Here is a 27,898-nt window from a genome sequence, read left to right on the forward strand (position 1 = left end):
TTGTACCACGCTCTTTTCCGTTCAGCATCTGAAAGAAAAAAAATGCCTCACACTTCTCAATACAGTTTTTGAACAGGTATATAGGAAACGTAGAATATCATTATTCCATTAGGCAGCAGAAGTAGCACAAAATGTATGGTACACTCTTATGATATTTTAAGAGTCTATTATTAATGTGATTAACAAGGTTCTGCTCAGTCACATCACTTTAGCAGCACACACGAGGTCTGTGACCACACCTGTTTGTGACACTTTCCCACCCAATTATGTAAGTTGGTCTTCTCTTTCAGAATTAACTCTCAGCATGTAAACACAATTCAAACAGAAATCTGAGTTAGTGAAGCATCCTCCTCTGTGTGAAACAGCTCCAGCTCTTCCATACTGCACTACTGCTTAAAAATAATTACCATCAGGAAAGGTGCCGACATAATATCCTAATTTAAATGGTTATTTTTCCCCTTGTTAAATCCTCAAGTGTTTTGAATACAGCACCAGGGTATAATAGAATGTGAATACATAATGAAAGATAAAGATGTGGATTTAAATAAAATATCCCCTATTACCATTCTTAATTCTTATCTATTGTTAAGATGACAGCCATCTGGAATATTACAGCAAGGTGCTCATTCAGGAAGAACCCAGACAGAACAAAATGCAATTCAAAACCCAGAATAACAGCCTTAAATCAAGTTTTAAGAGGACATCTGGCTACCAAGAAATACTTGCCGGTTTATCTTATTCCAGCCTGCATTTTGCCGCAGGACGCAAGGCTGGTGATGCGACTGAGAGCAGGATTCCGCGGGACGCTCCCGGGGGGTGTCCGGGAAGAGGGGCTCCCTCTCCCGCGGCAATGCCGCCCCCTCGCGCTGCCGGACCGGCAGGGAAAGCCCTCGGCAGGCCACGTTAATTGCCGATTAATTACAGCCTTTCACCAGGGTCAAAAGGAACATTCAGAGGCAGTATAAATGGTATCATGTGGAAAATACATCATATTAAAAATGCGCGCTTTTTTTTAATGTAAAATCTGATATTTGCTGCCTTAACGAGTACGGAGCTTGCCTCTCACAGTGTAAACCCTGCAGTGAGGCACCTCTCCTGTGCATGAAAATAGTGACACTTTAACCCCACATGCGAAATGAAATTCAGCTAACAAGAGGCTTTTCTCCAAATTAGATCATTCTAGAAAATACTTTCTATTGAAATTAATTCTTTCCTAAATGAGACTGGCCAATAGTGTTACACTACCTATAATTATATTTATGTGATATTTGTAAGAACATCAAACTTTCAAATGGATCCAATTCAGAAATAATGGAAACAACAGTGCAGACTGGCTGTTGAGTGCAAGCAATAAATCATATAAATTGCATAATTACAACTTCCATGACTCCAGAGACAGTGTGCACTAGCAAAAGCAAAGAATGATAACAAGGGATGAGTTTTATAACCCCTGAAAGGAGAAAGCTCTAGTATAGTAGTCAGGACACAGGTGATAGCATGGTCCCTCCTCCAGAGCACATGCAACTACTGGGGAATCACCACCAACCTCCAGCAGGTCACAGAGAGGTAGATTCAAATCCTAGAGGAGGAGAAACTAAATCCAGATATTGCACACTGAGATAGTGCTGGGCCACTGATCTCCCACTTCATATTTAAGGGGAGAGAAAATTGAATTCACCTGACTCTGGAGGTTTGCAAGGGGAGGAGACTTAAGCTTTGCTTTGGGCTAAAAGAAACATTTCATGCATTACTAAATCAAGAGCTGCTTCCAATCTTCAACACCTTCTCTTCAAATACATCCTTGGTTTTCGTGCCTCCTCCCTACTGCCACTTAAATTCTTCCACAAAAGCTTTTTTTTTTCCCCTTTCTCTCAATTTTCCAATTCATTAGATAAAATTAAAAATAAATTATTTGCAGTATCCAAATCACAGCTGCCACCTCAGGACAAGGGAGGAACAGCCTTTTTCCTTTTTTCTTCTTCATTGCAACTGATTTATTACCAGTTACAAGTGAGCTGAGCCAGTGCCATACCCTGCCAGGCAGAGAAGTGCCTCTTGGTGTTCTCTGATAACACAGGCGCAAAGTAAGTGGCAAAGAACAAGCTGGCATAAGGCTTCTTCTAGTACTTTGTTAAGCTGTTGGAACTGATGGGGCAAGACTCCGGTGAATGCTACAACAGTTTAACTTAATCTTACTTCCTCTTTGCTAGCAAATTGCACCCATTTTCCAATCAATTTATGGCCTACATACCTACTCTGCTGTTATAACTGTTTACAGTAAATCAGATTTGCCTGTGATTGTTGGAGCAATAACTCTCAGCAAAGGGGGCAGGACGAACATATTTCAATCTAATAAAATAAATGACGGCAGATTAAGTTCTCTTTTAAAGAATGTCTTATCAAAACATACAGAAAGACTGTCATTTTACAGAGGAAAGGGGATGGTTGCCAAAGCCAGGAAGAGTTTAAGAGCTTGCTGTCACTCACACATGGCGTGCCAAAATAACAAAAATAACGTGTGAAGAAAGCAATCACCTACAGTGGGGATGGGGAACAAAAGCTAAATGAGTTTTTCCTGTACTAGTGACCTTTGACTGCTAGACAGTCAGATAAGTTTTCCTACCTAACCGCTTATTACAGAGTTATTCTTAGACAGCAAATCTTCTATTACTATGCCTTTTACCTATTTTGTAACATTAAAGGCTTACAATACTCAGTCTCAAACTATTCGCTGAAGAGCATATATACTATGTACTGAAGGAGAATTCTTTATTATACAATCCCTTTAGGTAGGTTATTTCCAGAAATCTATCTTTATGCCTTTTTAAACTTTACAGCTAATGTAATTTCCAGACACATCTTAAGTATACAAGTTTATCACCAGTTCTACTGTTCAGCAGCAAAACACTATGGTGGAAATAAAGACAGAAAATAGTAATTCCAATGCCAAGTCATCTTGGGCTCCCTGCTGCTGAATACAGGAGAAATACTACTCTGTGGGATCATCATACTCAGCCCTTGAGAGCTTCATACTTCATCACAGCTCAACATGGGCCTTTTTCTATCAGGGACCTGAAAGAACAGATGGGAACTTGGAAAGCACTGCTAAAGGAAATGCACATTTGTGATGTGTAATGGTACAACTAAGCCAGGGTTACCCCACCACAAATCCTTTAAATGTCACGTTGAACAGGCAAAATGGACAGGGTAAGAAAAATATTGGGTTTGTGATAAAGAAAGTGTATGACAGTGCATGTCCACCTGAAAGCTGCACAGAGTGTTGTCTCTAGTATGGTTATCATTGATAAGAGCAGACCATCTTACAGCAAGTCACTTCATCACAGCACCTGCCTGTTCTGGAACAGGAAAAGGACCTGGGACTAGAGATGGGTCTCCTGCTCAAGCATTTCAAATACACTGGGTGTGGGGAATGAAACATGGCTGGTTAGTACTTGGTGGTTTACACTGCACAAATAGTAAAATAAAGAAATTTCTTGGGATAGCAAGAAAGTATATCCACAGCAGAAGACAAAGAAGCATAAATAGCTTCCCATTTGGATTAGTCTCTTGCACTACAAATGTAGGCTGGAAAATTTTTAGAGCAACCAACCACCTAACCACCAAGTCACGGATCACACAAATGGAAAGAAAAATCTGGAACTCAGATTTGCAATATGTGGACTGGAACAAGAAACCTAATCTCCATGTTTTTTCAAAAGAAGTAATGTTAAGCATCGCATGTAAAAAGCTCAGTTAAACTGGGGAAAAATAAAGATCAGAAAAATAATTTACAAAACAGGAAATTAAATTAACAGCAAAGTGTGTCTGTGAAAGTTACTTCAGGAACCATCTGAATTAGAAAAACTATTAGAAATGAGAGAATAGCATAATAAATTATTTTGCACATACACATACAAATAAAAAAATAGAGAAAAATCAAAATTTTTGAACAGAGATGAAGAAAAATAAAAAAGATAAAAGACACATAAAGGAAAACTACATGTTAACTGGACTTAGGAAGTTGAAGGCTTACAATGAAAGTAAACACATAACAAAAATAGGAAGAACAATTAAGGGGAAAAAAACCTAAGAGAATTTTAAAAGACAGATTTTTTTTTTTTTTTTTTACTTCACTGCATTTCTTTGAAAGATGTAAGAGGATGCCTGGTACGCTACAGGAGGATGCTACAGAAACAGAACTAACTAATAAATGTATACACTGATGGTTCTCAGCTGCAGTTCAGTATTTTAGTGCTGTAACAAAGTATTCTAACACAGGAAAAGAACCTGCTGCCCTGGTACTTTATCCTGCAAAACTGTGAATACCTCTTCCATTTAGACCAGTGAATATCGGTTTTCAAGGTCAGGCAGACTGCTTGTAAAATGCCCTGTGCTTTCCTTACACTCTCCATTTCCCTAACCAATCCACTCATACGCTACATAAGTAACCTCAGCAGGGGTCACCAAGAGAGGCAAAATGCAAGTCGCATATGAATGAGCAAACACCTACATACTTGTGCCTTTGAGGAATTACACAAGTCAGAGAAGACTTGTGTATGGCATCTTTTTTTAAGAATAAATAAATCAGGTAGGAAAAATGCGGTCTTAGTGAACTGTGCACTGCCTTGGAAAAGGTGTGAAATTGTGCTCCATGTGATTAGGAGCTCAGACAAACAGGACTTCAATGAATTATTGAATTGTAAGAAAACAATTTCATATAGCGTAAGCTGGAAAAGAAAACAAACCATGCAGAGACTGAAAAGTATTGGGAGCTAGTAATTTAAAAGTTAAAGAAAAAGGTAGGAAGGAAGAGAACCAGGAATTACCGCAAGACCCAATGAACTGTAACACTTATAGAAAATGTTATCATTCCACACTGGACTTTATTCATCAAAGAAAATACCAAAATAGGAATAGCTTCTCTAGTTAACATTCTATTAATAAAACAACAGTTCCAGAACACAAGTTTAACAGAAGTTATTGCATTTGATGATCCTGTTCATATGCAAAACTCAGGCAGCAAGACTTTTCTGAATTGATTCCAGCTGGAACTAGATATAAAAAAAGCCGAAGAGTTACTGGAAACTTACAACAATCTTTTCTAACTCTGGCAAAATCTAATTGTCCTGTCGGATAAAAGGTGAATTACTCTGTTTTTTTTAATCTAAAGTTGTCAAGCTTCAATTACGAGCCATTAGAAATGATCACTTCTGATTTTGTCTATCACCATAACGATCTTTCCACTATCAAGTTCTGGTCTCTGAGCAGATACTTGCAGGCTGCCACCAAACAATCTCAGACTTCTGTTCTTTAAGCTGAACAGAGATGGCTCATATCTGCAACTGGTTTTAACCAGCCTCCTTAGCAAAAGGTATTCAAATACATGGGCTTTCTTTTTCAATTTCCTGCGGTCTATAACCCATACTGCAGACAGGTTGCAGGCAAAATCTTTTTGAGTCCTGGTCAGTTTGCTCATGAAGCATCTTTGAGCTATGACGCTGACACACTATCCATGCTTTTTCAGGCTGACAAAAGACTAAGCTATGTACTTGGCAGAAACTGTCAGAAGCTCTGTTCAGCACTACAAAGCTGCTGGAATAGTTGTGTCCCTCTTGAGAGGTTTTTTTTATTTTTAAATTTTCCCAAGACTGGCATTACTTAAGCAAATAAACAGAAAAGACATGGAGAAAAAAAAATAGCTAAGCTAATAAATACTCACATCTATGCCTTTGCATTGCAATCTAAGGTGCTAAAAAGGACACCCCCATTTTGGATATTTGAGCCAGTATCTAAGGCTTATTTAGAGGGTATCTCTCCTCCCAGAGTACCATCCTCCCACCTAAGAACATGGGTGACCATCTCATGAGCTAATGAACAATGATACATTACACTGGTAACTCATATAGGGTTTTTTCACAGGTACTGAAAAGAAGGAATAAACTTTACACTGGGGTTTTAATATTTTTCTGCCGGCATAAGCAAATTTTTATTTTGATAATAGATCAAAGAACATCTATACAGATCAAGAGCTAGATCAAGGACACATATATACCCGCAAGATTGCACACTGGAAACATGAAACTACAAGAGCAATACATTTCATTCAGGTCATTTTTTACTGCAGTAACAAGAATAAATGGTACAGGTGATTCTGTTGGAAATGCTACACTGCAAATGCTCTGACTTGTAAAAAATAGTTTTCTCCTAACTACAGAGAAACAACATCCTAAAATAATAAATTAGTTGTAAAAGTCAAAGGACTGTAAGTTCACTGAACTAAAAATCACTGGCAATTAGCATTTGGCTTAAAATCTACAAAATAAAATAACTGATTCTTCTCTAATAGAAGACTCCTACCAACTTCAAAATTTATCAGTTGTGATGAGATTGAAGGATTTCCTAGTTCAAAGAATTTCTAACCAAATTCTGCTCTTTCTTATGTGGACAGCACTTTCATCAAAATAAGGGGACTTGCATCTAAGCAGTTCAGATCAGAAATGAATGTTGCGGCTTCGATGTAGTAGAATACTAGAAGTGAAACCCTGACCTCTGCTGAAACTGGAGGCAAAACACTAATATCAATGAATCGGAATTTCTGCCTCCAGGTATTTTCAAAATTCTCTCTCCAACAATACATTCAAAAACAAGAATATGGAAGATCTACAACTACTGCTGTTTACTGCAGGATTTAACATTTTCCAAAGGTTCTTAAAGTCAAGCATACAGGAGACATGGCTGGCGACTATGTGCTTTTCTCTGGCACTGAGCACAGATAATTTTTCTCTGTACAATGTTTATGAACACAGGAACCGGGGAAAAAATTAGTAGATAAAACGTTACTATGACTTCTAATCCAGATACAGGATTGTTTATCTGCACAAAAATACACATAGTTTCAGCCTGTCATTTCCAGCTCACACTGTTAATTGTATTTCAATGCACCTCACTAGATAAGAGGAATAGTCCAGCCAAAAACATATAAAGGTTGTAGTCCAAATTATGCAAGGTGTCTTCCAGCTGATAATTCCAACAGGTAATGAACTGTTTAATCTTATGCAGCTTGGCAAACATGCCTGTTTATCTTTACCCAAGCCTTCAACATGCACATCAAACCAAAGATATCATCCACAAATACGATGACTGAATCTTCTTTTCAGTTAGCATCATACAAAGCTTTAATTATATTCTGTCTACTAAATATTTTTGTATAAAGAAAAATCCAGAGTTCAAACACAGCAACAAAAAAAGCAATTTTTCCAATATCCAGTTTGATGTATTTCTTACATTTCTTACATGATCTCAGCCTATCAGTTGAACTCTGGCAGGCAATCAGAAATAATACTAATCACGAGCACCTGCTGCACATGGGCCACAAATTCTTCGCAACTATAGGTGACAAAATCCCTGGGCCTTATACTACAGCCTGCCACTACCATCTCCCGTGCTTAAGTATTGAGTCTGTAGACCACAGACTTCACAACAGAGTTGTAACAGCAGCAGTGATTACCTCTAGTCCTCATACAAAGAAACTGTGGCCCAAATCAACTGAAACATGAGCACACTCTCTCTGTTCCTGCTTGAGTAAGAAGAAAAACCAAACTGAAGGACGTGGAGTTCCAGTTCCTAACTCCAGGCATTAGCAATTCTTTGGTTTTCTGCCTTTTACTCCAGTTTATGTCTCCAAGGACAGAGGAGGAAAATTCTTGGAAGAAAACTTTCAGTTCCTGAACAGGAGTCAGAAAGTACTTAACTCTGCTATAAATAATAAGATTTCCATTGCCTCAGAGTAATCAGTTAGGATTTAATGGAAGTACAGAAAAAGACTAAAAGCTTAAGAGAAGAAACCCAAGAACTGAAAATACATTTTCTCTGGGGAGTCATTGTCAGAACAAATAATCTCTCTTTCTTCCATTTAAATTCTCCGCGTTTCTGCTTTTGTATCTTGGTAAAAGGTGACAATTGGAAGAGGTTTTCTATTGTAAAGTCTTCTTTAGGATGATACATGTAGCATTAAACTAATTTTAGGGACAAAACCCAGCTGTTCTAGAGAGGATTACAATTTCAGTGGGTTTATTCTGGGTTTATCAACAGGTATTATACTTCCCCCATCTTTTGATAAATATTATCCATTACGCCAGATTTGGTTATACTTCCACATATCTGTGGTTATAAAGCCTGCAGCATGATTGGAACTCTGTGGTAATTGAAGTAACAACCTATACAGCAGACAGTCATTTCATTCACTGTAAGTATATAATTATTAAGTGAAAAGTCAGTCAAGGTTGATAACGTCCCTATTTTACAGTATCTTAATTACAGAAACCTTCATTTAGCTTGTGTCTTTACTACTGTATTTGCAAATACCTCAAAGAAAGCCTTAAACCAATAAAGCAAGAAAGAACAATACAGAAATTACTTTGCATCTGACAATCAAGAGGAACAAGAACTGGAGAAAACAAACCTCTATTTCATGAGGGACATTTTGTATTCCAAATGGAATGGTATCCTAGGGGGTTCTTTTGCTTAGATGTACATACTCCTAGGTGCTGTATCTGAATATTGCCAGTCAATATCAAAGCAAAGATTAAAGGTAATGCCTCAGAAAAATAAGTATCTGACTTTTTATTCAGTCGGTGAGGTGAATTTACCATCAATGTAAGGAGGTACAATTCTTTACAAATTGCATGTATTTATGCAAGCACAGAATTAGACTTGCACACTATCAAAATGCTTCAATGAAAACTTTTACGTGGAAATGTATTCATGTGCTAAGATTTTGAATCAAAATACATTGTCATGATTTGAGCAGGCCCAAAATCCAATTCTGATTCCTAGCCCCCCACCCACATCTCAACCCCATGTGAGATGGGTTTTCCAGACAAAAACACGAGACTCAATATGGGGGGAAAGGAATATATTACAATGACTATACACACAAATAAATACTATAATACACTGCATACAATCTTAACTCTATATCTATCTCTACCATGACAATAATATTTACAATGGGCCAAATCTCTTCTCTCTCCAAATAAAAGTCCAGGAGAGAAGAAGAAGAAAAGACCCCTTCCAGTCTCTGAGCAGCAGGTCTCTCTCCAGGCAGCAGGCTCTCTTCTTCTCTTCCAGGCAGCAGTAGTAGTTGCTGGCTCTCTGCCAGCACACACGAGGGGGTCTCCAAGCCCCTCGGCCCTCCGTCCTCAAAAACGGGGGTCTTTCCATGGACTGCGTTTCCCAGGACAAAGGGGCGCGTCACCACGGTCATATCGCGAAGCACGGGGTCTTCACGACAGTCCTTATCTTCAGGGGACTCAAGCCCCTGTGCAGAGCTCCCATGCTCTGACTCAAAGATGGCTGCCAGCTTTTCTGAAGCTGCAGCAAGGGGGAAAGCCCAAGGTCACCCCCTCCACACACATTCCTTTTGCCGTCCTGCCTTATCTCTCAGGAGGCTGGAGCTTCTTCGATCCTCTCAGCAGTGCATACTGCACTTTAGGACTCCTCTCAGTCCACCACCCCCTCCTCTTTCTCGGAGGGGTCTCTAGCGAGTTTGGGGATTTTGGTTTGTCCAGTTCTTACCCCGCGAAACTCTGTTCCTGCTGCTGGCTCAGTCCTCTTTCAGGTGCTACCTTTCTGCTTTCCTTTCTCCTCAGACATCTCTGTGTCTTCCATGCAGCATACGGGCTTCTGCTGCTCCTGTGGTCCTTATCAGTTGGCTCTTTGCCACTGCTCTTCGGACGCTGCTGTGTCTACTGCTGCTCCGTCTGCTCCCAGCGTCTTCCAAGGCTGCCTACCGGGAGAAATTCTCCCAGCTCTTAGCCACAGGCACTCAGCCCAGTTCTGAGTCCCTGCAGCCCCCCAACTGGGGGCTGGGGGGGGCAGAGCCCCCTAAGGGGCCGGAGCCCCAGCTCCTCGTGGCTCACCACAACATGGCCACCTCTTCTTCTAACAACAAGTACCACTGCTTCTTTTCCGGTCTCCAGAGATATGTTTATATTTTGCAGGAGCACTGATTGGGTCAAGCCCCAAGGATCACCACCCCCTCGGGGGTTACCACTTTCAGCTTCAGGGGGAAACCTGGTTCAAACCACTACATACATACATCTGAAAAATACCTGCAACTAAAAGTTTAAACAGTATTTTCACTCTCCGCAGTGGTATAACCCTGTTCTAGGACATCGATTTTACATCAGTGATCCCAGATGAACCAAACCAACATTTTCTTGCTTATAGCCAGAAAAATCAAATAAAATCTGGAACATTAACTGAAAATAAAGTGCTGTATTATTTTTATCTTAAATCTGCAGAAATTCTGAGTATTTGGAAGGATAACTGCCTGAGACTGGTTTTACTAAAGTACTACTTGAAAACAAATTGACACTATTTCTTAAATATTCTCTATGCTCCTCAAAGGAAGCTAAATGAGGCAAAGTATCCTAAAGAGCCCTTTGCACATTTCTGGGACCTGACCATGTTAATCTAACTTGAACAATGTAAAAAAAAATAAAGAAAACAAAGCAAAACCATGCTGTATGACATTAATAACAACAAAAAGAATGTAACTTAAAGAAACCTGTGAATGCCAGACCAACTGTTCATTGGCTTTTTCAATAAGCTTCAGGTTTTTAAGAGACTACAAACTGGTTTTGTACTTCCAACTTATTAATGTTTCAGGATCAAGTTGTCAAATACATGCTGTAATTCCATCCACCGGGTCCTGACCAAATACATACAGGCAGTACCTGAAATGGCAAAATGAACAGAACCCAAAATTCCACTATCTTGTCTGTGAGACAAGGTAAGTAGTATTTGCCTTTCTTTGAAAATTAATTTGATCCTATCTGTTAAGCGTAATGACATAGGTCATCACTTTTCTTGATCCTCTTCTGGGCATTCCACTACCAGACAGAGTTTCCTGCCTGCTTCTGAGCAGCTCCAGTCACATACAGTATCTTTCCTCCAAAACTAGAATTCTCTTAACATAACATGTAGAAACAGCAGCTGTATACTATCAGGAAAGGGGTTACACAATGAAATAAAACAAATTTCATAACATGAACTCCTCAAACTATAGAAGTGGCAAACTTGCAAGAATGTCTGTTGGTCATCACCAGGGCTAGTGTCATACTAAAGTAATTTGAATTGCATGTGGGAACCTGTTCCATCTGTCCAATGAAGAGAAGACACTATTTTTTCTCTCTTTTTTAATCCTAGCTGTCGGGCATCTTAGAACCACATTTTTTCCAAAACTAGCTATAGTCATTAAGGAAAACAAACATTGTGAAATTTATTTGAGCCCAGTATCTCAGAAGATGTAGCTGTAGAATTAGAATCTAATGAAGAATGATTAAATTTGGTGATATACACTTCCACAGTTATTCCAAATTTACTCATCTCTGCTGCATCTTCATACTTATTCTGTTGCAAGGCAGTCAGCTGAAGTAGCTGAACTAAAAAGCAGAGCAACGCAGAAACCTAGAGCAGAGATGGCAAACCAGGAATAATTTGATATGACACCCATCCCAAAAGTTTAATGCACTGTATATATAGCTGGAAACAGCATTTTAGATGAATATGTTGTCTGTTTCCTTGTTTGTATGTACACCAGCACACTGAAGTATGCACACTGCATTATGGGGTTGAGGTCATCCATCTCTCATTGCAGCAGGAAGCTGTTCAGAAACACTTTTCCTCACTGGATTGCATTTCCACGATTTTAACAGAGACACTCTACATTTCTGTGGCACTAAACTTACAAAACCTTGATTTCCTTATGCTTATCCTAGTTAAAGATGAAATTTTTCATTTTCCCTGAAGAGAGTTAGAGTAAAACTTCAGACCAAGCTCTATTTCTTGCAGCTGGTATATAAGTCCCCCTGTGACTGCAAAACCAGTTTTAGGTCACTTCAGGAGTTATTATTCTGTGTGCAATTATGTCATACTGCTGTCTATAAAGCATTACATAGATATATAAACCATTTCAATAAAGTTATTACCATCAGATCTCAAACGAAAGAGATAGAAGAGAAGCTCATCTTTGAGCATCAACATAGAAAGGCCCTGATCAAAAGACTTGGTCTTTGAACCAAGCTGCTGTGTCAATTCAAGCTGCCTGAACACATATTTCATATTTCCTACATTACACATATTTGCATCTAATTATACAGAATTTAATACCTCCACTACATTTATACAAACTAAACCTCTATCCTCCAAATGAAAATCAAAGTATTTTACATATTTAAATGAACACCACCAGACAAGATGACCTTTATAATCACCATTTCAAGAAACACAATTACAAGTGACTCAAGGCATATGGCAAACTTAATTATTCTTAAACAGACTGGTTTCCAATCTTTTCAATCCTGACAAAAATAGACATCTGAAATAAAAACTTATTCAAGATTTTAGTTACAGGAAATGCCTAGCAGAACTGATTCTTTATATGACTAAATTCTACTGATAATATTTATCAAAAAAGGCAATTCCATAACACACAAACTCCTCCTCCCCTTCAACTACTGAAAGTTAAATAATATTTAACAGATATGATGTCGATGATTTTGTGGAAGCATGACATGGAATGAAAATCATTAGTCTGAAGTGATCCTCAAAACTTGACAACAATTTGATATGCAGTTACTGCCATTACAGAATTATAAGATCAAAAGATGTATATGGGTATACATAACCTAAAAGATCCCAAGTGCTTTAAAAATTTTACTCATGCTCACACAATCGATGAAACACAAACAAGCACAGAACAAGAATAACAGTACGAGTCCATGTAAATGCAGAAACTCCAGTTTTTCAAATGAAACAGCAGAGAGTTGTACTAATGAGCAGAGTGTAATTACTCATGCTGTATTTCGCCAAGACAAAACAAAAGGAACTCCGCAAGATTGGGCTTCTTGGGGGGTTTGTTGTTGTTGTTTTATCCTTTGCTTTTCTTATGTGGACATGAGTGTTACATGCTGCCCAACAGAAGGCTGCCAAGCGCTGCTTTGGAGTATCAGTTGAACGTCAGCTCAGAATAAAGGATGATACCAGCTGCAGTGCCAGTCCCTTTCCTGCATCACCACTGAGGGGTTTATACCTTCTGTGAAAGCTAAATAGAGTGAACGCTGGCTAAATCTGACAAGATCACTATTTAAGTAGAGATGGCCATAGACACAAGCAATAAGCTGTTCCATTTCACCACTCACTTTAATGACAACAAGCATTTCACACAGGTATGACATGCAGAACATAATCACCTTGCACAAATTAGAAGTGGACACACAATGAAACTCAGAGCAGCTTCTTCCTCATGGAAGTCCATCTGTTACACACTATGTGGTTCTCCTTTAATGATTTATTTAAACAGAAGCAATCAAAAGGTTTGGCTTTTCCATTTTGAATCAGATAATCACTCAGACACACAAACTACAGAAACAATATGAAAAGCCTATTTGGTGCAGAAAAACTAGCACTTAGGAAGAAAATTAAAAACACCACCTGAAAAATCACTGACGTAAAAAATGGAATCATTTTGGTCATGTCATAGGCAGATCCTGAGTTGGTACTTTTTGCAACAATTAAAAATGGTGTAAAGTTGTTAATAATCTTTAGACATTTTCAAAAAGCTTTACAAAAATCAGTTATGAAAAGAAAAAGAGAAGCTTTTGTATAATAGCTATTATTAAAAACAAATATTTAAACAAACAAACAAAAGGTAGATTTCCCAGCGGGAAGCACACTGCATGTGCTTCTAGCGTTTCTATTATAAGACTTCCACTGTTGAACCTGTCAGAACAAAAATGTGTCTTTGAAAGAGAATAAAAATGCTTTGCAGTAAACGGTCATTAACAGTTTGATAAATCACATCCCATGCAATTGTACATGGAGCACAGAACCTGCTCTTCATAAATATTTCAGTATGTGATAGCCAGCATTACTTTAAGCAGCACCACTAGTGGTTTCTGCTGTCCACACAATATTAAGTTTTAGACTAATTAATTGCATCCTCTATAACAGTCGAAAATGCAGCTTTTGAAACAATGACTGCAAAAAGATTAGAATAATTTTTGTTATTCTTCAAAGTACATTCTGAACACATTTTATTCCTAAGTAGCTAAGCCAAAACATAGATTTATTTTTTAAAAAAAGCAAATAAAAAAAACGGAGTAGGATAGGTTTCTCCTCTGTTATGAGGACAAAAAGCTGTAAGACATTCTGTGCAAACATGCAGTGTGAATATTGAATAAAAGAAAGAAAAACTGAGCATGAAAGAAAATTCCAGCTTCCCAAGAAACCCCTCTGCTACACCTAGTTCGTTGTTTAATAAATATATCTGTTCAATTCCAGAAAGCTTTACTGTACAAGCAGGCTGGTAAGAGCTTTAGGTCTTACACAAGCAATTTCTAGGACAATAAAACTCAAGGATGCCAACAAGAATTGAGCAGTAGAGACTGAAGTATCAGCCTTTGAACAAGAGGGGTTTTTTTAAAAGGGTTAAAAAGTTATTTTCATGTGCATGAAAGCCTTTATTTTATATTTCCTCTAGAAATTAATTCAGTATAGAAACTCTACTTAACGTGACTTGACAAGCACAACCTAGCAATTTGATCAGGAAACACGGTGCCCCTTGGTTTTGTGCATACATCCACTACTTTCTAGGAAATGCTTTGCCGAAAGCATAATAGGGCCAGAAAAAGGCTGAGAGCGGCCAAAAAAGGAACTCAGCAGATGAGGCAGGAAAACCTGTCGATCAGTACTGGTAATAATAATAAGAGGATACTTTTCATTTCCAGCCCTGGGTTACAAATGCCAATCAACACAAGCCAGGACTTATAAGTGCAATCCAACAGTTTGGCAGACAGGCAAGTAATCAAGCTTCACTTGTCTAGAACACAAGTTTGGTTGTTCCGAGTTATAAAGCAGTTCTCTTCCTTGCCATACAAGAACCTTCTGACTTTATAAGGCAGGTCAACAATCAAGACCTTCAGTAATTTCCCCAGAACCATTATGTCTTAGGCTACCATCTAGAAGAATGTAAAGCTCACACAAAATCACAGTATCACTTGATTTCACATCTATTTATTGAAGTGATTGATTCAATCAGGACTTGTACTGATGCTAGACCATCAATCGGGAAACTGTTTCACCACCATTTCAGGTAAAATTACACGACCTCTAAGTGTCTGGCTTTCCTATCTGTAACATGACAATAAAATTTGATCACTTTTACAGAAGCGTTTTTAATGGCCTCAGAAGAAAGTCAATGTCTAAAGGGCAAATTAGTACTATTCATCCTGAAATGCTAATACATAGTGTTACTTGCCAATGCTTCTATTATCCAATGGAAAAAACATTTTTGAGCATCTCTAAAAATACAAAAGGACTTTTTGTCAAATTTCCTTTACAGGGAGCACTGACAGCTCTCAGTGCAGTAAGCCAAGCCTGATTTTTGCACTACATCTGCAATATCTTTTATACTTGGGCAGCTGGCACAGAGTGAGAAAATTCATTAACATGCTAATGATGTGTCCTATTTAAAATTCCAGCTCTGATTATTGTGTGATTAAGTCTCTTCCCTTGACGTCTGCTTCCTTATATCTGCATTACTGTGAGAAATCAACAATTATTAGTGAAGTAAAAAGTAGGTGACCAATTTATACACAAGAGAAAGACAAACATACGCACATATTTTAGCATTTAATTTTTTTTATTTAATGCTTTCCATAGAAAGCAGTATTATCTTCAGTAAAAAAAAAGTTTTGAAAAAGCTCACAGCCACAAAACATAACAATTTAAACTGTAGAGGATGTAGAAATAGACATGTATAGGAATACCCAGGCAGAGGTGCTATATAAAAAGAGAGAGGGTTCCTGAGGCAGGGAAATATAGGATTATGCCCTGGAAAGAATTCATAAGCAAGACTGAGGAGATAACAGCTCTAGTTGATCTGATTACCTTTACTGAAGAAAAATAAAGCATCCCTTTCTACAGTGAAGGACTTCTAAACCCACTGGCTTAGTTAAACTGGGATAAGCCTTTAAAGATCAAAATCATAGAAAGACTTGGGTTGGAAGGGACCTCAAAGATCATCTAGTTCCAACCCCCCTTTCACTTGACTAGGTTGCTCAAAGCCCTGTCCTATTTGGCCCAGAACACTTTCAGGGATGGGGCACCCACAACTTCTCTGGGCAACCTGTTCCAGTGCCTCACCATCCCCACAATAAAGAATGTCTTCCTAAAAGCTAATCTAAGTCTTTCAGTGTGAAGCCATTCCCCCTTGTCTGATCACTCCATAAAGACCAAGAGACCTCTTTCCCCGCATCGCTTTCATTGGCCTATGTTTAGTTTATGGACAGACACTTATTTCATAGCAAAGCTAAAGCATAGCACAAGTGTGCCACAAGAAGGAATCACAGGTACATCCCTACTGCACACCAGGACACAGATCAGCCAGCCTAGCTCTGATCATTTTTGCTGTTTCAGTTAGAGAGCCCTTCAGGCCAAACTAATAAATGCTGGGCAGACAGATATTAACAAAAACAGAGAGGACAGTAACATCTTCAGCTAGTAGAATTAGATGGAGAAAGGATTTCTCTCTCTGGTTTGTAGCTTTAAGAAGTCAAACTAACCAAGAATGGGCAGCACCAGCAGTGATACAACTCACACTAATTTTACCCACTGCACAGAGCAACTGAACCTGTGATGCCCTACTAGCTCAAGGAACAAGCATCATAGGAGCCATTTTCCTGCCACACTATACTCTCCCAAAATTCACAGTCACCAGAACCAATGGGTCAACACCCCTTGCCATCAGAAGTCCCACAGCCCTGCTGAACCCCTCATGCTGATGCTGGTGCTTCCACCACACACACTGGTGGGCCACACGGGCATTCTAATGCCTAGCTCACATCAAGTTTCTTGTCTACACTGACCTGGTGTACGGGATGGGGCAGGAACACAAGGAAAAGGCAAAACTGCCTTCCTCCACAGCAACACAGATCTTACTGGCACAAACAAAACACCAAGCCCGAGGCTGTGAAGTAAGTCAGCTCAGCTACCCCAACTCAAATCCCACCTTTCACAGTGCAAAGTCAACACATTTGCCTCCAGTTCTTTTAAACAGCAAAAACAAATGGTAGAAAAATTGTATTCCAACTCTACACTTTATTCTCTAAACATAAAAGTGCTGAATAACACTGATTTCATAAAAGTGCATGCCATCTTCAAGACACCAACTGCATACTGGTTTCCAGAGTGCATCAGAAGGTTCACATTCTGTTAAATGCGATGGAATCAAACTCATGCGAGTGTTCTCAAACCTAAGTGAGTTTCCATTTGTTAAAGAAGAAAATTGTGTAGATCACATGTAAAGGGGGCAGGAACAAGGAAAAAGGAATATCTCATATTTCAATTTATGTATCTATGACTAGTATCTGCTTGACAGAGTTTTATTTTACACAAGGATAAATTTCTCCAAGTCACAATAAATTAAAACAACAATCCCCATAGCAAACACCCAATATTTTGACATTTATTTTCATAAATTGTGGAATAGTGTATCAGATCAAGAAGGCATCTCCTTACTGCTACATAAATGCAATAGGGAAAGAAAAGAGTCTGAACTGCTACAAATTCTGTTGCTTCAGCAAAAGTCTTGTACAGGTTTTATTTAAAACCCTGCTGAAGAAAAATACAAATGAGAAGTAAATGTGAATTATAGGAAGTTTAATTATCCTAGAAACAAAAGAGAAACAAAATGGACTGATTAGAAGGTTAGAACCCTTTTCAACTCTCTTGCAAATCCAAGTAAAGAGAAAGCATTGCCTGATGTGCATTTGTGGGTTTGTATCACAATGCACTAAATTTGAGGAATAGTTTTTAAAATTTTTATCTAGATTTTAATAAGGCAAGTTCTTATCTAGTAGTGTGTATACATATAAAGTTCTATTCATTTTTAAAACAGCCTTAGATGTGTCCAGTTGCCTACAAATATTTTTGTTTCTAAGATAGCTCTGCTTATCCATTTGGTATGAAGAAATTTCACATACTTTTAAAACAGAGGCACCTTACTCTCTTCAACCAACCTACTGCTCATAAGATCCTGAAAAAAAAAACCTAGAGCTTTAAAGCAACTCAGAATTATACTTATACCTATAGAGGTAACTATAGTAACTGTACATTTGCAGGCAGTCAAATGTTACTCAGCCTTTTCATTTAAGCAAGCAGCAAGGCCATTTGTCTGCTTAGCTTCAGGAAAGAGTACAGCAGATAAGAGGGTAAGCAAAGTCTAGAAATGACCTGGTTATTTGCTCATTTGTCAATAACTTGCCCAGTAATTGCAGACAACCTCCCCATTTCCACCATGACACTACACCCCAAGCATACTGCTTACAGTTATAGGAGAGCAGCATTTGGCAAGCCGTTTAAACTCTCTCTCAAACTTAAATTTGCTATGAGAACTCTTGCTTCCAGAATCAGGCATCCCTTCCACTTCATATGTTCAGATCCACCACCAAATATGGTATATATGTACACAAGAAACATTTAGTTATATATAGTAAATATGTTCCTATTGTCACAGCTAGCTACACCTATTGCTTCCGCATCAAAGACTACATGTTCCTCTGTATGTGAATGCATGCACAGTACCATCATCACTATGATAAAAACGGTTTAGAAAAGCAAGGTTTTGAGAACTGGGCTAGGAGAGATTTCAAAAAGTTGTATATCACTGTAATATCCCTTCTCCTACAAGCCTCCCTCAACTCCAGTGGAAACAGTTGAGAAGATATCGAGCATACTGCTTATCTAGGTCCTGGCCAAACTTTCCTCAGAGCGTTCAGTACGTTTTGTAAAATGCAGAATGATTCATCAAACCCAGCACACTTCCAGGAGTTCCAGACTGAGTAAAAAGCTGTAACAGCATGTGTGTGAACTACTTACCAAAGGCAGTCTCTCCTTGCTCAAGTTCTTGCTTCAGTCTAGTGTAATCATCTTTAATTCTCTCTAACTTTCGGACGTTTTTGGCACTCAGAACCAACAATTCATTGAGTAGTCCTTCCAGTCCCTCCTTCTCAGATGTTAATGACCTTATTTCTTCTGCAAGATCCTTCGCAGTGCCAAAATTACTTCCTGCATGTTTTGTGGGGGCAGGGGGAAGAAAGAGGAAAAGGACAATGAAGCAGACACTTGCAACATCAGTAGGTTACATAGCATTCCCAGGAAATTAGGCAATTATACTTCCCAACAGCAATTGAAAGATCGGTTTTGGGGGGACAAAAGAAAACCAAAAGAAAAATCTGCTTTGCAAGCATCCATTTCTTTAATATTACAAGAAACATAATAATTGTAACTGATTTGACCTTATACACACAGAAATAGTATTGTCTTTAATTACTGATACAATTTATATTTTTGCAGGAAACCTGTCCCTAAGGGTTCATACTTCAGAAAACGCCAAACTGCAATTCATTGGTCATTGTGGTGTGATCTGTGAGACCATTTTCTTTTTTTGGAGTACACCTCAATTCACAGTACTTTTGAAACAAAGGCTGTCAACCTGCTAGACCCCAAAGTACCACGACCAGCAGCTGCCAAGAGGGGCTCCACTCCTCCACAGTGCGGGAGTGAATGGGAGCACTTTCAGTGAGTAACTACAACCATTCTCCTGGAGGAAACATGCTGTTGCAAACTCAAGTGGCCATATGAGGGAAGGTGAGACAAAGACAGGCTGTACTTTCCAAAATTTTGGAAAATACTGTATCAAATAACTCAGGTTTAAAGACTGAACATTGCTAAGTATGATAGTCTTGCTTTGTGTTTGGTTTCTTGAGGTTTTTTTTTTAGTCTCAAGGCTATGGTAGTTTTAGTTGACCTCTTCCTCACTTTTTTCTTTTTAAGAGGTCAAAAGTCCATTATTTCTAATTCTCAGCTAAAACCCTGTTTACTAGTTCTGTCTTACAAAGAATTATACAATTAAATAACTAAAAATATGCTTTACAAATAGTAGGATCTTACAGGTTACCAGTGCATTTACTGGGAAACAACAGAACAAATTTTATTATCTTAATCTGTCATGTCTCCAAATAGGCAAAACAAAGCAGCAAGATAAGCAAGACAAAAATCACTAGAAAAATGGTAGATATTCAGATGCTTCTAAGTCAACAAGACTCAAGTCCAGCTTTATTCACCTGAACTCATCCCAAGCATCAAAGCACAGGAGTCTCAATAAAACATGAAGGCAAGAGAATCTTCATTAGAATCTGGAGCCTGCCCTTACATTTCAGAAGACAGCAAGGAAAAAGGTATGATATTGCATATGAAAGTTTTATACAAACTGAATGGATCTTAATTCCCAGAGGAGAAGTTTATATCAGAACTGAGGCTATAAGGAAATGGCTTCAGATACACGTCCAAAAGCCAACAACCCCCCTCACCTGATGCAGCTTCCCATGACAACAGAAACGCCTGAAAGTCTACAGTGAAAATTCATAAGAGCATACAAAAAACTCATGCACCACAAGTACCATCAGTGAGTTCTGACCTCAATCACAGCAACCAAAGTAATTGCTTTCTAAATGCCATAAGAAGGTTGATTAAAAAATTAATATATAATCCATAGCTGCCAGCATGAAAAAACATGCCCTCTTGGGGTTGTTTGTTGAGGCAAAGTCACATTGGATGCCACAGAAACATTTTGAAGACATGTCACGATATTTTATTCTGTTAATATCATGAAAATGTTAAAATTCCTCTTTTTGATGATAAAATAATTATTTTGTGTTAAGTGAACACAGTAACTGTTACTTTTTCAGCCATTCAAAGCTATGTTTTATACAGCCATACCAGTGAAAGAGTTCTGGTTAGGTGATATAAGCCAGACCAAACTCTTCCCAGGAAACTCAAAAATCACTGAAGCTAATTGGAGTGGTCTCTCAGAAAATCTGTACAGAGACAACAAAGCTAAGGAATTACTAGTCTGAGACCAATGCTGAGATTCTGGACTAAACCAAAACATGAGACAGGGATTCTATGAAGGAGACTGAAGAACAAAATGCCACTTTTGCCATCTTTCCTGCTGTCTTGCAGTGGCACTTACTAGAAATGTGCAATTTTAGCCACTGAATATATGTTCATATAAACATACTGGGTGCAAACTACTGCAGCAAATTTGAAGTATCCAGTGCCTGAACATGTAGAATAACATGCTTGCAGTACACTGTCATAAGGAATTGAGTATGTACACTTCACTTTGAGGGACTGAACATTATCATTATCTCAAAGACAGCAACAAAAACAGTTAGAACTTCCTCCTTAATCTTGCCCTCTGGGGCTCTCTCCTTGCATGCATCCTTCATAACCCACTCTCTACAGATAGTGACATCAGGTAAGCTCCAGCGGCTTGATGTGAATGCCAAAAATACCAGCCAAATCAAGCAAAACAACCCACACTGGAAAAACAGTAATTAAAAAAAAATCCCCAGGCAGAAAGTAGCTATATAATTGCCTTTACATACTGTAAACAATAATACATTTACCTTATTTCTTCTCTTCCTAAAATTCTACTTGTATGACTACAGGTAAATAGTACTCTGCACATCAAATATATTTTATATATACATAGTTACAGGCCACAAACTCATGCCCATTATAACAGCTCATTGTCAGATTTTTCTATATTGGGCATATTGTTGTCCATTTAGTAGCCTCGAAGTATCAGAATAATGATATTTTACTAATTGCCAGCAACAAATTGACTAAAAATATGGTTTGAAATCTGTCCCATTTTATAAAAAACAACAAATGTGTTATTAATTAAACTTTATTAAATACTGCCCCCTTCAAAATATAAGACAAGTTAAAGGCCCACAAATTTTTTATTCACACTTTTTCTCACATTTATGGCAGAAATTCCATACACTCACAGTTACCATTATTTATACTTGAAGCAGAGAGATAAGTCCCATCCTTATGAAACTATGTTCACTGTAGCACAGACAAGGGAGCAATTTTTGCATTAATAGTAAAGTATACCTATTGCACGCTGGCTTGAATTCAAGAAACAATAGACTGGTCAATCTTTACCATTATCTATAAATTAATTCTTCATAGAATAACACTACTACCTTTAATAATTCATAAGAAAGTTTACATTTTAGCTTAGGGCATTTGCCAGCATAGTATTTATCAACAGCACTGGAATTCAAGGCTGAAAATCCTTCATCCTCTGATTAATGAGAATACAAAGTGATTCCAACACCAGAAAAGAAATTGAAGAAAATAAATATTATTCACCTACTCACAAAGAAAAAAGCTTAACACATGACAGAAATGTAAGATTCTGGAATCACTGCCAGTGTGTTTGCACCTCTGAAAAAATAAACAGCAAATGAGGGACGGTCTACCATCTCTTGAAACATTTTACAGAATTACAGCATATTTGAATTACAATTATTGTTTTTAAGCAATAACATGTGCCAACACTTTTATGAAGCATAACGCAAGTGAATGATTGATGTGATCCTGAAAGCTAACTGTCATCTAGAAACAGGCGAGAGACCCCACAGACATGCATTTGGAGGAGTAATTCTCAAGTAATTCTCAGCCATAGAGAGCCTCCTGTACCTGGACTGAATCAATCACCATAGAGCAACCCAGAAATAAAAAAAAAAAAGGAGGGCGTGGGGGAGAGGGGGCAAGTAAACCCAAAAGTAATAACATTTCAAATCAGTCATAACAACTGAAAGGCTCAAGTGATCATTATCAATAAGAAAAGGCAAAAATATGCTGAAGTAAAAGGCAGAAGTTTGGAAGATGGCAATTCAGCAATACTGAGACCCAACCTGTGCCAAAGAGCAATAGCTATTGGTGACAGGCCACCAGATGCTCCCAAGTGCCTGAACTGGGGATATAGTCCAAAAAGCATGTTAGTGCCAGCTATTTACTATGTACATTAGCCGATAAATGGTTATTGCAAATCACGTATGATTTTCTTTCAACATGATGAAGGATGCCCAACTGAACAGATTCCAACGTGTAAGGGTCACACAACAGCACAGACATGTACACACAAGCTTCCCCAAATAATTGTTTCCCTCTCCCTCACAGCTCCCACTCACCTTATGCCTTTCAATATCTGGTTCTTTTACATCTCTCCTCTTCTGCCTTTGCCCCCAAGTCACTATCAGTAGCAAGGAAAGGACTAGCTGAGAATAGGAAAACAGCCCAGAACAGCCCGTGATCCTGAGGGCTGCATGAAATCATCAACCCCCTTCTTACCAACCAGGCCAAGAAAGACAACCAGAGAAAGACCCGGGAGAGAAATATTCATGCCACCTCGGTGCAGACCCCAAAAATGCATGCACTGAGGTTCAGATGTTTGTCACCTTGCCTCCCTGGACAGTCAGTGGAAAGAGAGACATCACTGTCCCCTTCCACAGGGGTTTTCTCGCATCCCCTCCAGACCCCAGCCTCCCATGGGGTGTCAGCACCTTCTCTTCACACCTCTCCCCGTCTACCATGTCTCCTTTGAGTACATAACCCCAGAAAAGGAACTGCCAAAGAGATAAGTTGACCTTCTCTCCTGCTCCAGGGATAGCCGCTTAGGTAACAGGAGAGAAAGAGAGTAAGTTGCTACATGACTGACTTCTGCAACAGAAGCAAAGATTTTCTGCTGTCTGGTCACATATCATGCTGGAACTTCAGCTACAACAAATTACCTTTGAAATTTGCTGAAAGCCAGTAACATCCAGCAGTCTCATTCGGAAACGAGACTAAAAAGACAAACAGCACAGTGTCCTGGTATTGGCTGGAATACAGTTAATTTTCTTCTTCGTGGCTGGTTAAGAGCTGTGTTTTAGACTCAGGCTGAGAATAATGTTGAGGACACACTAATGTTTTAAGTTGTTGCTAAGTAGTGCTTACCCTAAATCAAGGACTTTTCAGTTTCCCATGGTCTGCCAGTGAGCAGGTGCACCAGAAGTTGAGAGGGAGCACAGCCAGGATAGCTGACCCAAACTGGATAAAGAGATACTCCATACCACAGATCATCATGCCCAGTGTATAAACTGGGAGTAGTTGGCTGGGAGGGGGCAATCACTGTTTGGGCATTGGATGGGAATCTGTCAGCAGGTGGTGAATATCACTTTATTGGTATTGCGCATCACTTGAGTTTCACTCACTCTCCTTTTCATTATCATTGCTGTTTTGATTATTAAACTATTCTTATCTGAACCCCTGAGTTTTACTTTTTTTTCCAGTTCTCCTCCCCACTGGGAGCAGAAAGTGTCCATGTAGTACTTAATTGCTGGCTGGGGATAAACCACAACACATAGCTGCCTGAAGTCTGAGCGAACATTTAAGAGTTGGTTTGGGGGACTCACTAGCATTATTTTTCAAATGAGTTAACAGGTGTGCCAAAAAGTACATCGCTTGCACCAACACACAGTGGCAAATTCTACTTCATGGAGAATAAAGCAACTGTAGTGGGAAGACGTACCAGTACACAGCATTGTATGTTGGAGCCAGACATTGCAGCCATGAAGCAGAATTAATCTCCATGTGCCCCTAATCCATCAACTCAGGTTGCTATGGGAAGTAGGAATTGGAAAGTGTGGAACCAGCTATGTCATTTGACAGGACATACCAAACAACAGTTCTCAGAAACAGAGAAGATTAAAAAAAACAGGAGCACCATTGCCTTCCAGTGAAAGACAAATTGAGAGCTGTATGTGGCACGTTTGGGGAAAAACTCAACATCATGCCAAGAACTGTATGTCCATACATATATCTGCATGAAACAACCAACTACAGCACAAATCTGAAAACAAGACATCCACATTAACATAAATCACAGATGGATGGCTGAAAACATCCTTCATCCTGCACTGGCATCTTCTGGCCTGATGGCTCTGTCCCCTCTCTAACATACTCAGTCCCAACAATAGCACTTAGCACCAAAGCTGGAAAGCAGGAGGCTCTTTTTGTTAGAGTTGTTTTCTGAGCCACACCGAATTTGCCCTAAATGAGCATCAAAGAGCAGCCAAAGAGGCAACAGTCCTAACATGAAGCTTTGTGAAATGTACTATCTAGTTTTTCATCTGGCTATGTATAAACTACACTTCTACACTGACATAAGGAAAAAACCCCTTATTGTTCTACTGCTGGAAATCATCCCACAACAGCATTTCCAAGCAGCTCCAACTTGCCAGTATATAATGAAATCGAGGTAATGCTGACTATAGGGTGATGACACATGGTCTCTCACTGGTACAGACAGTTTTAAGATTAAAAAAGAACATTTTAAACTACAAGTCACCTCACTCTAACTTCTGTGTTTGGACCTAAGTTGTATTTGCAAAGACATAAGGAAAGTTAATGACATGCATCTCACCGATAACGAATTCAGTATTTCATTCACGCCTGCTTAGCTCCCTGCTAAGCCACTTTCTGGGTATCTAGTCCCATGCTACTGTGCATTCTCAAGAGGAAAAAAATTCACAGAGTCTATGAAGACATTACAAAACATATCGAACAAACTCTTTTATTCAAATATAGGAAACAGATGTAACAGGACTAAAATTCATTTTAGTTTGCATCCTCCCTTCTATTACCAAATTATTTTCTCACTTTCCAATCATTTAATCTGAAGTTTATTCCCTCCAAAAATTTCATGCTAAATAGTTACAGAATGCTAAAAGAAAGGAGTACCACGTACTGTCACGTTTTTCCCATAACTGATGACAAAATTTTTATAAGCATGTTAAGAGCTACTGTAAGAAGCAACTGTTAGAATAATCATATGCAGGTTTCTAAGCACTGCCATTAAGGTATTCGGCTGTAATTAAAAAAAAAAACCACACAACCAAAAACCTGCTAGATGCCAAACTATAAGATTACATGAATGAGTATTTACTAATGTGTATGTCAACAGTAGCATCTCATGCAATCAGGAATACTTGTTAGCTATAATTACCTAAAGCTACTGACTTAAAAACCATGAACAATATAAGGTTCTACTAATTATCTTTGTAGGAAAAGTCTGGACTAACATCTCAGGAATATTTGTCACAACAGGCCAATCAGAAGTGAGCTGTTGATATAAAGGATCTGAATTGTAATTGTTGATAGAAATACCTCTTGAACATGTAAGTATAGGTTTCTTTTCTTTTTCCCATATGAAATCTCACTGGGATTTAATAAACCCACTGTATTCATTTTATGGCCTTCAATAATCCAAATAGTCATAAATTGTCTTCTAAATTTAATTTTATACTTCTTCCCAGAACAAAATAATGAGGAGAGATATTTTTGTACACAATATTGTCTTTACAGTGTCATTTATCATACAGCCTTAAAATCCAATGTATTTGTATTGACAGAATTAATAGAATTGTTATGCTTAAAATGCATTTATTGTGGTATTTTCCTCTAAAAATAAGATCAACTGTATTCTTACATTTTCTGTTACAAATATATCAATATATTTGGATTATAAAGTACCATCCATGTAGAAGACTAATGTTGTCTGAAGCACTAAGGTAGCCATTAAAGGCTGAAGTATATATCAAAGCTTTCCAAGCCATCACATCATTAAGTCACCACATGTAAGCTCTGAAAACTAATTATCACTTAACTATATTCTTAAGCTCATCTAATTTAACTTCTGGGATACAGTTACGCTTTTACTTTGACACCATTCCAAAGTTACTTAACTCTTTCTGCTTCCTCAAGAAAAATGCTATGTTAAACAAAAATGATGTGACAACTATATAGAGAAAAACAGTTGTTCTCAGTATCTATTAGTACTGGTTTTGAGGAAACTATTTGAATCTATCTAACTACTGTGGAAAAAAAGTAGAAGTAACAGACATTTATCCCTGCCTGACGCTTCCAGACTAAATGAAAACCTCTATGACCATCAAACTTTATTATTACTGCATATTTACATGTCCACCCTGCAATTCATTCTGAATGTCATGCTATTCCAGGGCTGTCCTTAAATAATTGTACATTACCCAAATGAACATTCTTCCATCTTTTAATGATTCAATATATCCAGGCTGCTCATTGTTAGCTGACTGGCAGATCAGGGGATATGTACATACAGTATCTTGCTTAAATCTTAACCAGTATTTAGAAGGTTAAGACCTACTTCTTAATTATGACTTATTTAAGAAGTGTCATTCATTTACACCTAACAGAGGAATACACAAAAACTGAGTGATTCAGCCTTCTTTATATTATCTACTGCTCACTGGCTTTGTCTTAAGAAAAAAAAAAAAAACAACAACATAAAACCCCACCTATTTTTATCTCTTCCTTCCTCTTTCTTCTTCTGCATTTACCACATCTTTTCTCTCTCACTTGCTTCTCTGCTAGCTGCAATTCACTCTGCATCATGGCTTTTCTGATTTTGTTCACTTCATGCTCTAAAACTGAAATATTTCTATTTTTCTTCAGATTTTTTTTTTACTTTCAGGTCTTCAGAGAAATAATTTTCTTTTTATTCTTGTATCTCCCCTGTATCCTCTGCATATAACTCTTCATTTAACACAAGCAAGTGCCACCATATTAACTAAAAGTATCTGTACCTTAAACAGAGGTGAAGAAATTACAGTATCCACTGTCACCAAATTATCTTTTGTCCTTGATTTTCAAACTGGTGTCATCCAGAATTCTGCCTTAGTAACAAGTTAGGATTGTACCATTCACAGTCATTAAAATTCTCTGAAGGAAGAGTTTTTCAGAGCAAGAGTAAAAAAAGAAATAGTGCTTCTTATCAGTACAAAGAACTTGAACAGATACTTAAAAGCATAGAAAGGCAGTCACAGCGAAAGTATTGTGAAAACAGTTTATAGAAACAGCAGCATTAAATCGCCTTTGGAATTCATTCCTGAAA

At 38.2% G+C, this 27,898-nt stretch overlaps 1 protein-coding gene across 1 annotated transcript in view; it reads right to left on the reverse strand.

The window, feature by feature from the left end:
- The window catches only part of DISC1 (DISC1 scaffold protein), a 195,497-nt gene that overhangs the window by 78,571 nt on the left and 89,028 nt on the right, over positions 1–27,898 (reverse strand). The window contains exon 9 of the mRNA XM_027683381.1: positions 18,943–19,131. Coding sequence (XP_027539182.1) covers positions 18,943–19,131 — 189 coding nt within the window. The remainder of the gene's footprint in view (positions 1–18,942; positions 19,132–27,898) is intronic.

This window comes from Neopelma chrysocephalum, unplaced genomic scaffold (assembly GCF_003984885.1).
Source record: "Neopelma chrysocephalum unplaced genomic scaffold, ASM398488v2 Primary Assembly neopelma1_23, whole genome shotgun sequence".
NCBI classification, from domain to species: Eukaryota; Metazoa; Chordata; class Aves; order Passeriformes; family Pipridae; genus Neopelma; species Neopelma chrysocephalum.